Source organism: Pygoscelis adeliae, unplaced genomic scaffold, assembly GCF_000699105.1.
Source record: "Pygoscelis adeliae isolate BGI_AS28 unplaced genomic scaffold, ASM69910v1 Scaffold27, whole genome shotgun sequence".
Classification (NCBI taxonomy): domain Eukaryota; kingdom Metazoa; phylum Chordata; class Aves; order Sphenisciformes; family Spheniscidae; genus Pygoscelis; species Pygoscelis adeliae.
Window position 1 is genome coordinate 9,871,921 of NW_008825410.1, and position 12,632 is coordinate 9,884,552.

Sequence of the window (12,632 nt, forward strand, 5' to 3'; positions counted from 1 at the left end):
GTCCCTGGCTTGCCCTTGGCCCGTGCTAACTTGAATGCTCCCAAGCTGTTTCCCAGCATGGTTCAGGAGTTGGCACAGGCCATTGCAGTGGGCAGCTTGCATGCAGCCCTGTGTTGGAGGGTAATAGTATGGATGCCGTCTGTTCTGTGCCGGTTGGCATCAGTGCCAGGGACAACCCTGGGCATATTTAATTTCCTAGTATAGGTGCAGCCCACCAGCTCCACTTCCTACCTCCCTGTGAGAAATCTCTCTCATTTGTTCGATAGGTTTTTCAACCCAATATATAGATACAGGACAGTGCGAAAAAGGGGGACTGAGCGTTGTCTACTCAGAACTCAGGGCAGGGGTTTGAATTGAGAACTCCCCAATTTTCTGATGGAGGGTACCAGTCATCAGACAATACATGTTCGCTGAGGCAATTTGGTCTCATACTGCAGCAATTTAACTTTTTTATGGTGAACTTTGATAGTATATGACTCAGAGGTACAGGAAGGAAAATGACCCACCAGCCTGGTGAGTAGGCATGCTCTTGGGAGGGGAAACTCCTGGGCACTTGCCTCTGCTTTGATACATGTTCAATAATACATAGGAGATGAGAGGAGACAGAGCATGTCTGCTTGTGGTGAGCAATGCAGGTTTGGATTCATGTTGCGGCAGGAAGATGAGGGAATTGCAACTCTGGAGCTCATGCTCTGGTTGAGTACTTTTATGCCACAGCCTCTGGAGAGGAGATTTTCAACACTACACATCTTACCCAGCTTTCTTTACAGCTTCTCAGAAAAAGGATTTTTGAAAAAAAAAGTGTAAAGTTTGGTTTACATGTAGGCCTACATGTTCAAGGTAGAAATGGTGGTGGTGGTGGACACTTATTTTTGTGAAAAAGATGAGAAAAAAAGAAATGTGGTTTGATCCAAATTGGGGGGGTTGACTGCTGTATTGCAAAATGTTGTTTGTTTCACTGTGCTTAGATCAATAATGTGGTAGCAGCCCACCCCTCTCCCTTAGAAAGCTGTCTCACAGTCAGCAGTTAATGAGCTAGTAGGGAAAAAAATGTAATGGGTCCTGCCTTGTTATGTCCAGAAAAGGATCACATGTTGGCTTTCAGTAGAATCACCAAGAATTGACTTTGGAGAGCCAAAATACAAAGAAAAGAAAAGTTTCTAGTAGTTCTCAACTGGTTTGTATGATTTCTGCAATTCTTAAAGCTTCATAAACGTGTGATATTTTTCTCAAATGGCAAACTGTATCTGTGAAAAGATGGTGTTTTCCAGTGCATTACAAAAAGAATACCTTTTCATTCCCTTCAAAGAAGCTAAGTATTGATCGGCATTCACAACAGGGAGGAGAAAAGCCTTCGCTTATTGATTTTTAGTGTTCTAAAAACGAGGATTTACCAGTGCTGCCCTGGAACGGTAGTGGTGTGGCTGAGCAATGCAGAGGGAGTCGCCTGCCTTGCCTCTGTGGAGTTGTCTGTCTATCCTGCCTGAAGTCTTTGGGAAGCGGCTTACAACATAAAACACTTAGCATCTGTAAAGGGAGAGCAGAACATCTATCGAACATGGAAAGATCAAAAACTGTGACTCCCTGCGGAGTAACTGTTGGGAGGGAAACAGCTGACTAATGTTGAACATATTCAGATCTCTGACTTCACCTAATGCACACTGTGAAGGCTGTGTTTGTAGTCAAACGATGATTCATTTTTATGGATCTGGAAAAGCTTTTGTGCTTCTGCCTTAAAAGACACTGGTCTATTATTTGTTTGAGAGGCAGCGCCAGTTGCTTCTGCCTTCTCTTAAACAAATACAAGCATAAATATTAATCTGGAGTGTGAATTTTTTTTGCTGAAAAGGCGGGCCTGGCCACGGAACGGCTTGGGAGGTGGCTTGGTGCTTGGTACACTGAAAAGACTTGAGAGCTGACAAGAGCATTTGAAAACTCAACTTTCTGAAAAAATTCAAGTTCCCTAAACCTCAATGATAATTTGTCCCTTCATGGATATCAAGAGTATTCACTGGACATGCTCATGCTCAGAAATCAGGAACCACCATGGTTTTGAGGACAAAAGCACTGAAACAGCTCACCTTTTCACTTTGAAAGGCTCCTCACACCAATCTCTAAAAAAGCCTTTAAACTTCAGCTCATCTGTTTCAAAAGGTTTGGGTACATAAAAACTTCAGTGAGAGCCTTTCCTCTCTGCCCAGCCTTAGGAACTTGGCAGGGTCAAGGCAGGAGCACTGCAATGGCAGGAGCACTGCCATGGCAGCAGCAGCCCCTGTAGCATCCTTTTCTCGTAGGAAAACACCAGGAGGTTAGATGCTTCTGTCAGATCCTGTGCTGCAGGCATTGGGTTGCAAGATTCTGTGCTACGTGAAGAGTCAAACTACTCCCTCTTCCTGAGCCAATTTCCTCAAATATGGTTGCCCTCATGCTCTCAGCAGGACCTTTTTCTGCTATAGTAGGTGGTGGTGGGTAGAAAATGCAGGTGATATTTCCTTGAACAGTTCTTGGCAGGAGTAAACCTATCCTAATAGTGAGTGCAAATATTTTTCAAGTGAGTGCTACATGTTCAATGGCTGCTACGTGGTATATGTGCCTGACATATGATGTGGCTTTTCTTATGACGGTTCTGAAAAACAGCTTGAAAAACATGTTGTTGCCTCTAAACAAGTCAGAAAACGCTTAATTAGCAAAGTGCCTTCCACAGTTATTTCTATGAGGAGTAAGGTATTGTCTCAGAAGCATCAAACTCAATGGGAAAAATACCCAAGAAGTGCTAATTTTTTCTCTGGAAATAGTATGATTGGGGATGAGCAGACAGACAGCATCAAAACGAAATGAAATCTCACACACATGGTTGCTATTTTATGGAAATGACTTTCCCTTTTCCAAAGACAGGATTCTTCCACGGGGAGCTGGAAGGTACAAAACAGCTTGACAACACAGCATGTGAATGCATGCCTCTAACATAAGCATAGCTAAAATTTTCTGTTAGTGCTGTGTAGCACTCTCTGGGCAGCAATCAGTTCCATTTAAATACGATGAATGTGAAAGTAATAATGTTTCGAATTTCACTCTTGTACATACTGTCAGGGGATAGAATGTTGATAATTTTTTTCAATAATCTGATGGTGAAATAAAATGAAAGTCTAATTCCTATGAGACGGCTAGTGCTCTTTTTAATTCTGCACTGTCTGAATTTTTCAGGGTTTTGAAGGTATTCCTGTCCCGAACTGCTCAGCGTATTCCATACATGACAGGTGGACGAGTGATGAGGATGCTGGCTGTTATTCTCCTGGTAGTCTTTTGGTTTCTCGTTGGCTGGACTTCTGCAATAACCCAAAATTTGGAGAGAAACATTCCACTCATTGGCCAAGGGCAAACATCTGACCACCTGATCTTCAATATGTGCCTCATAGACCGCTGGGATTACATGATGGCTGTTGGTATGTTCATTTTCTAGCTTATCTTTTAATTTCTAAAATAAAGCTTGGTTGCCTTTTCATTTTTCTTCTTTTAGAATATCTTAAAGTTTTGTCAGACTGCGTAACATCATGTGAAAAGCTTCTAGGGAAAAGAAATACTGTTGTTTTTTTTTTTTAAATGGGCTGAGAAGTAAAACATTTAAAATATACTGAGACTTTTATGACTTTCAAAGGTTTGTAACTTGGAGTGTAGTAACAAAGTGATGGGTGCTCAAGAAATTTCGTCTTTGAAGGCAGAAGATATGCTCTTCTACACTATTAAAGTGAGAAATTGTGACTAGAATAACAGAAGCTTTTTGCTTCTGCACCATGGAACTGGGCAGAGCTCTTGTGTGTGAGGAGGGAAAGAACTTGCAAGACCACTCTTTCATAACCTTACAGAAATTAGTATCAAAGCAATGGGAATAGGAAATGCATTTCAAACGTCCCAACTTAACGTATTTGTTAGATGTGCTCTCAATGCATGGGATAGGCAGGAGCTAAAAAATGACACGCTGCAGAACTCATACGTAGGAGGAAAATGACACATTTTTGTTTCCTTAATTTTATAACAAACAGTGGGTTCCTCATGCCAAGGTGCAGTTATACAGTGTAATGTGCTTCCTCCCGATGGCTGGACAGCTTCAGTGCTTCTGCACCTAGAGCCGTTGTTTCTAGTACAGCCCAGGTGTACCACCCACTATCTCAAATACATCAGTGTTGTGAAATCTGAAACAAATTCTTACCTTTCCGCCCTTTCCCTGCTTCCCCCATGGACGTCCCACTGACAGAGCTCCGCTGCTGAGGATTAGGGAGAGGTAATGCTGGCTCCTCCACATGAGAGTGCAGATGGATAGAAGCAGCCTGGGGTATGAGGGGTGTTTTCTCTGAAAGTGGTGTACAGAAAGCCAGCGCATAGTAATGCACAGCAGTTTTAAAGGGCAGAACACTGCTGCCAGCTTCACCAAGGACCTTCCGTGGCTCTAAGGTGCCCTTGTGCTCTGCTCTTCTCTCCTTCGTGTAAGATCTCAGAGGCAATCAGGCACACTGGTACCCCATGTGTCAGTATGCTCACTGGTAAACCACGCAGGGAGGAGTATAAAGGAGTACGTTTCAAAACACGTCTCGGTTTGGGCCCTTTTGGAGCGGTCTACGGATAAAATGTAACTATACTTTGCAGTAATGGACTAGTACTATTGCCAGAGATGATGTAAAATTAATAGCAAAAGAGAATGAAATGTGGAACACTTGATGATGTCATCTGCACTAATCCATTTTGCATCAAAATGTTACTGCATTTCACAGCCAGTAATACAGTGTAGTTTTATTAAAACTTCGATCGTGGTGGTTGTTGCATAATGGCAAACAAATGTTTTTATTCTCTGGGTTTTATAGCTATGGTAGTGAAGTGATTAACAACTCAGATCTTAATACCTAATTATGATCAGTAGTCCCTTTTTGGTAAGAAATTACGTAAGTTGCTATCTGCCTAGTGTTGGAAAAAACAAGGATCATTTTTTAAGGTATATTTACATTTAGAGGGATTTTTAATGTTTTTCAAAATACACTCAAGGGCAGTAGAGGCAAAGCCAGCTCTCAAGCTTGAACAAAACTGGGCAGGATTTCTTATATTCTGTCATTTTGCCTTCTTACCCAAACTACCTTATAAGAAGAGTTATGTTTGTGCAAGTCTTCAGTAAACTACGCAGCCACATTAGCGGTACCAGGAGATGTACACCTACAAGTCTGTACTAACATGTGTGTGTCTATATATATACTTATATATATGTGTGTGTATGTATGTGTATGTATATCCACTTCAAGATTTTTATTGTTAATAGCAGTCTGAAAAGCTTACAGCCAGTAGGAACTAGTTCCAAAATTAGATACTTTTTCTCAGAGATGTGTCAGGAGAAATACCCATAATGCAGAACCCCTTTTATTCCTATAATTGACTGGGAGCAGCCTTGCAAAAGAGTCTATGTGATAAATTAATTAATAGATTATGATATTTATTTTAAAATGCTAAAATAAAAATGCTGGATGATAATTTATGAAAGACTTGCTATTTCATTTAATTTAGTCAGGCACAGTATTTTATCTAAAACTAGTGAGTGTTTTGTAATATATTCCATCACCTATAGCCCTTGCTGGAATACCTCCCTGTTTCACTTGGCTGTCAACGCTGTACTGAAATGTGGAGAGGGAATTTTCAAGGTTGCAGATTAGTGAAGCGAGAATTAACAAGGCTCTGTTAGAAAGTCGTAATGAGATGAATCCTTTATGCTACCGGAGAGTTAGGATTTACGAAGCATTTTCCATACTAATCATGCTACTTAGGTTCTATCTCTGTAGACTTTCATTGCAGTGAATGTTTTATATTTACATTTCCATTAAGTTTAAGAGGATGCTCTCTGTGAGAGAAGTAGGGACTTAGGCACAGATTGTCACCATTTCTAGCATTGCCTCTGCACTCTGTGATATGCTGATGAGAAAAATTAGCATTCAGTAAATCTTATTTTATCTACATAACGTAATGTAAGTTAGTATGCATTTTCCTTGAGGTTGGATACTTGTGGGTAGCTTAGTTGTCACTTGCCTAGATTCTTTTATTTCCTTTGTGTTCATTTCTGCATCGCTTTCAAGGTTGGGGCATCTGTCTCGTTGACAAGCCATGGCATGGTTGACAATCTGAGATTTTGGAGAAAGACCTGAGGGCTTGAAAACACTCACCCACTGTCAAACCATGACACCCACAAAGCCTTTTTCCTATGGCCTGAATATATTCTATACTTCTACCTGTCACAGCTAGATTCCAAGTTAGAAAAAAAATCAAGTGATAAACTTTTGGTACCTAAGGGCTCGCAGTGTCACAAAGCAAACTATTATTCTTTATCCTGAGGGAAAAATCCTGTAAGTGAAACAGATATCAGCACAGGATTTAAAAGAACTTCCTACAAACTGGAAAAAAAAGGCAAAATAATAAGCTTAATGAACAAAGTCCCAGGCAGGAGAGAAAGGCAGGCAGAGAGATAAACATGCGTGCACAAACACAAATAAAAAGCAGAGGTGAAATCTTGGCAGGTGGATGTTCCTGACTTCAGCAGGGCCAGGGTTTCACCCAGAGTGGATAGGATTTGAACTGTTGTTTTTAAAAATCCCCCCATGCATTGTGTGTGTTTTTCAATGTTTTATTTTAAACCAGAAGTGAATGGCAGGTATTAACTAAGTGCAGGGAGGTAGTTTCCTGCAGCACCGGTTTGATTCCCGGCTGGCAGGAGCTGGGCTGCTCCCGCACAGCTGGCCTGAGCTGCTGCAGTAGCCCATACATCAGCGGGTCACGCTTTGGGTCCTGGGCATCAAGAGGATTTCAAACATGAGGCTGCGTCATGGTTACTCAATGCCCTCAGCCAGGAAAGGAACAAAGTAAGTATTTCAGGCTGTTCCCAAAAGAGCTCCCTCCCACTCTTCATTTGTTGCTATTTAACCTATATCATCTTTGCATCTAAAGAGGGTATGAGTTGCCAGGACAGGCTCTGACAGATTGGGCATTAAGACTGCCTGTACAGTTTTGAGCTAGGGCATTGTAATACAGCCTTACGAGGCTGTTTATTAAATTTTCTACAGGCCCTCTGCTGAATTCAGCGAATGAGTGATTATTATTTCTTTTTGTTATCCCCATTTGATGTGGCCCTATGCCATATTCGGGGTGTGTTGTTCAGAGCATGCAATGAATAAAGAACTGTTTGTTTCCAAATGGGCATTTTTAAGCCGTGTTCTCCTTAGCATCGATGTACAAAGATTAAAGCCAAAATTGTTAACAGTAGCTATCCATTTTGAGTGTCTGTCTTGAGACATCTGGGGACTGTTTTTTCAGAGTACTGTTTGTAGCCTCCTCTATGTGGAAAGCACAACCAGGAGGCACTTGTTAGAATTCAGCACTGATGAAGATCTGGCTTCAGTTCTCACATTAGATACTCAGAAAATGTATCATGTAAAAATAGTGATCAGTTGTGAAAAGCTTACTCTAAGTGATAAGACCAGGGCTGTATAAAATGTTTGCAGCAGAAATAGGAAAAGAATCCTGTTTTCCGAAGGAGCCTTGTCCCTTTCCTGCTTGTAACCCACTCCTCCTGCCACCATGTACACCTCTTTCACAGTCCGCATCACCAACACTGTGTGTGGTTTCTGTCCCTCATCTCTAGGATATGGTAAACCTGGAAAAGGTATGGGGAAGAGCAACAAATCTGATGAGTGGTGCAGAATGTCTCCTCTATGAAAAGAGACTAAATCAAGTGGGACAATTCGCTCATCTCAGATTAGCTGTTTATTTCAATTTAATTTAAAATAAAACATGCTCAATGATGATGGAGAATGGAGCTTTTAAAAAAAAATAAATTGTTTTTTAAACAATGACCAGCCAACATTTTTCTGGTTTCCTTTCTCAAACATAGCTGGAACAGGTTGAGCAGTTTGGGTTGCATTACCCCCTGCAGTAATGTTGCTTTTTCTTGGTATCTGCTACATCACAGGTGAAATCCCGTAGCCTTTATTTAGGCACCATTTCTACAAAGTATTTCTGCTAAGGAAACCATATTTGGGTTACCTTAGCTGCATGTTTATATATTGGTAAATGCCATATTCAGATTCTTCTGCAAGCCACCTGCGGGAGGTGATGGCTTTGGGAGAGGCTGGAAGATGCCCTGACTTGATCTTGTCTTTGCACACCCTTTTTTTAATCCACTTCTTGTACTGCTCCAAGTCTTTCCAGCCCTTCAAGTACTTTGGAGACCATTGGCATTTGCTTGCATCCTCTATAAGATGTGAGAGTAGAGGTCCCACACTCAGCTTGCTTTCAGCTGCTGCTGGTAGAACTTTCTGATTCTGTTCTCCCTCCTTCATCCGCACACAAGTGAAGCAGATGATGGGGCACACAGAGACAGAATAGTGGCCAGCTGGCTTTAATAACAAGTGGGCTATGGAAAGAATGAGGCAGGACAGCACATCTGTGTAGAAGAAGCAATAAAATGCATGAGTATAAGGGCTAAGAGAAATGCAGAAATGAGGGGAGTTTCTGGAGATCGTAGACCTGGGTGCTGGCATATGTTTCATGCAGTGAGACTCCTAGGCATGTTGCTCACACTCAAGTCAGTGGATATGTCTCCATTGCCAGCAAAAGCCATCTCTAGGTCACCCTCAAGCCACGGGGCCTGTAGACCGTGGGTCAGCTTGTCCCTTGCGTTACTTCGAGTGGACCTGCAAGGCAGACTTGTGGCTGTGTGAGGGACGGACTGTGCTGTGCCCCCCTGCCAGCCCATAGACCCCTGCTCTTCTTTCAGCCTTGCACAGCCACAGGCCATGGAAGTTCCAGTAGAAAAAAAAAGTCAGGATTTGGCACCATTCATTGTTACTCCACACATAGGTCTCTGTATTGCTGTGCCTAGCTAATTAAATTGATGCTGAGATATGGTGAGAGAGACAGATAAACTTCTGGTAATTTATAATTTGCTAGCAATAACTCAACACATGATTATACATGTAATCACAGTTCATTGCAATATATGAAAAACCTTTTAGTTGAAGAAAAAAACTTCTGCTATGACCTGGCAACTCTCACCAGGTGGGAGATTAGACGCAGTGAGGCAGAAAGAGGCTGCGCTGGCTGGCAACACAGGAGCAATCGAGAACACAATTTTTTTCCTGTTTTAAAGTGGTGCATGCTCAGCTCCAGCCGGCACCCTGAGTGAATGAATGAATGGAAAAGCCATGCTTCCAGATCCATAGCTCACTTCATTTCAGTAAAGGGGATTTAAAATGTAGACATTAGTCTGATGAAATGAAGCGTGATGGAGAAGTAGATGAGTTGTTGTAGCTGTTTTATGGATGTAAGTAGAGTTGTAAATCAGTAATTTGTGTCCAAAACCTGAGGAAAAAATGGTGTAACTGTTGGAACAGTACTGTTTTACCAACAGCACAAAGTTCAGAATACCAAACGAACTTAGTCAAGTTGCAGCTGTAATGGGCTCTCCCTTGTTAGTGTAAGGAAAGGAAGCAGAGCATGTCACCGTCTCTGGAGAGCAGTGGCCTGTTCTTGGCCTACGACGGTGCTTTTTAAGCAAATGAGCGTGGTCAGACATAGAACATCATACAGTCATGAAAACGGGCTTTAATCCTTCAGGGGTGTCTTCTTTTTGCAGGTAGCTTTTGGACAGCAGAGTGCAAGCGAGCATGGGGATGGGTATCCTGGCTCCAGGGAGCTCCTTTCAGCAGCTCTAGCCCACCGCCATCTCCACCGAGAGGCTGGCCTGAAGAAGCACAAGAGAAAGGAATTTCTGGCAGGGTAGGAGGGCTGAGAAGCAACCAGGACAGCCTGAAATAACTCACTTTCCTTTCCTGACCATGGCGGGAAGGAAACTCACAGTTTAGGATTTAAGCTGTTCACAAATCTGGATAAATTTATTTCTGCTGTCATCTTGCAGTGACAGGGTGGCATTATCCCCATTTTACACAGCCAGAGCTGAGGCACGATAAGATTAGGGTTATATGGTCCATTTAATCTGGGTGCCCATTTTGCAATGCCTTTGACTTAGTTACAAATCTATATATAACATGTTATGTATGGTCTCACTGTCTACAAATACAGCCCTGGGTGCTTAGTTCTGCTGCAAATCTCAGCAAAAATGCCTAGGTTGGCACCCAAATAGCAAGAGAAATGCTCTGTGTGATCATCTCTGCGAAGTTTAGCTTGAGTGGGGACTTTTTTCATATGCACAGAAGCTTGAGGTACAAAGTTAGAATTCAGTTGTGCATGTGCACAAGACTGCTTTTTTTCCCCTGCAGTCTTTTCTGTCATTCACTAGACATCTAAATGTCATTTAAATGTCATTTGCAAGAAATTACAGAGCCAACCTTGATTTATCTCTGGAATTACTCTGTCACATGCATTAAATGTCTGGTGTCTTAAGAAATGATATAGTTAACTGAAGATTATATATGCAAAAGAGAGCAAGTTAAGGCTGCATATGTGGTATTTTTATTTTAGTGCTGTCCAGTTCTTAGAGACAGCAAAGCCATAGAAGTAAGGATGAAGTACTTTCCTAAGGCCTCTAAGAAGGGTTGGTGTGTAAGCCATGTTCAAAAATCCAGCTTTACATTTCTTGATTTTTCATGTTTCCTTATATGATCTTTGCTTTTCTGAATCCTTTTTTTCTTAACTCTCCTGAAGTCATTCCCTTACTGCCTTTACCCCGTTTGTCATCTGTGGGTGTTCTCTTCCCGTACCCACTCAAGCGTAAGGAGGCTCTCAATGACTTTTCCAAATCTTGAAAGAGAGGAAAGTGACTTTGATCACTGCTTTCAGCTGCATTTCAGTCATATTTCGCTCTGCAGTTCTGTGCAGCCAGGCGAAGCACAGACATCTGCAGGGCAGGCAATGAGAGGGGATATGCGTTAACGCAGGAATTTACTTGTGCTGGGGGCTGGACAGGCAGGAGCGGGTCAGTCTGCATTCGCTGTGCTGTGTAAGGCATGACACAACTCAGCTAATGGACACTGAAAGAAAATGTCACAGAGACTGTCTCTGGATACGGCTTTGCCTTGTACTGGCTTTAAATACGAAAGAATAATTTGCAACACAGACAACTGCATGTTTAGCAAAACGTAGTAAATATATTAACCCAGATCTTCTGAGGAAATGTGATTAAGTCAATAACACCAACCCTGAGTCTGTTCTTTTCTATAGAGCAGATACATATCACATACTGTGAACATTTATCATTGTCCTTCGTTATCAGAAGATGCAGAATATGAGCCATGGCCTAAACAAATCTCAAGTGAGCAGACATGGCGCACTCGTAGTTGTAACAGGCTGGTGGCATCGGGCATGAGTCTGGTCCAGTGTATTGGATGACCAAGCTAAGTGTTCCAAAATGCTCCATTTTCTAAAAACATGATGGGCATTGCAAAGAAAATGAACAGTCGTGGTTTTTAAACACCAAAGAATATAACTGAGCAGGTTGATTACATAGTGCAAAGACCAGATAAAAGGTGATGTGGACAGGAAATACGTAGTGACTAGGAAGAGAGATATTTAAAGATTAATTCATTTGTGCACATGACATATTGAGGCCAGATTACATTTTCATCTTTTACCTTCCATTAATACCTACATCCATTTATGCCTTTAAAGCAGCTGTACCTTTTCTTACTCTCTTATCAGACGTTTGCACCCAAAATCTGAATGCCTCGTTTGGGCAGTTATAGAATAGCTACTGCAAGTTTTTTCAGAGCTCTTTTATGCTTTATTTTTTTGACTCCACATTTTCTGTCCAGATAGCTGTTGACAGCTCTCTCTCCAGGAATTTCCATCATTTTTCAGAAGGGTAAAAGAAGGTATATCTTGTTCTTGTTCTTAATATGTAAAATGGGCTAATTTGTAAGCCTTATGATAAATCATACTTAAAGGAACAAGATCATGTGTTTTGAGTTTTGAGTTTGGTCTTGGCAGGTTTGCAATATGCTAAAATATTCCTTCAGTGGTCAGGAAGTCACTCTTCTACACCAGGCTTGTAGTAGAAAATTATTCAGCAAGCGAAATAGAAATTTCATATCACATCTCACAGATTTTAATCATTAAAGATATTTGGCACAAAACAGTCACTAGTGTGCCATAGACAGAACTAATAAGACCTCAGAGATCAATGGTACATAAGAACCTTGCTGCATGGTGGCCAGATGTGCTCCATTATCTATCTATCTATCCATCCATCTATCTATCTATCTATCTATCTATCTATCTATCTAATCTATCTATTTGAAGTTAGTTATATCAGTGCTTTTCATTGGCGTAATAAATACATTAATATGTCACCTTATTTTATATTGAGAAACCAAAAAGGTCATATAGAAAACAATACAGCAAAATTTTATAACACCTTCAGGTTTTTGTTACAAATTGCACTAATAGTCTGTAGCTAATTATATGAATTTGATTTCCCCCCTCAAGCACAGCTTCTATATGATACATTTAAGCTGTGTAATTAGTGGTTTAGATAATAAATTGGTTTTCTATCAGTCTGTTTTGTTTGTTATTGCTGCGTTAAACTTAGCAAGTTTAGGAACTCTGTTATTTTACCTTGTGTTTTAAAAGCTATTCCCTATTTGTGTTGCATA

General features: G+C 41.2%; 1 protein-coding gene across 1 annotated transcript in view; it reads left to right on the top strand.

Annotated features, from left to right (window-relative positions):
- Window positions 1-12,632, top strand: part of GPR158 (G protein-coupled receptor 158) — a gene marked incomplete at its 5' end in the record, with an annotated part of 203,150 nt that overhangs the window by 180,104 nt on the left and 10,414 nt on the right. The window contains one exon of the mRNA XM_009330617.1: window positions 3,205-3,443. Coding sequence (XP_009328892.1) covers window positions 3,205-3,443 — 239 coding nt within the window. The remainder of the gene's footprint in view (window positions 1-3,204; window positions 3,444-12,632) is intronic.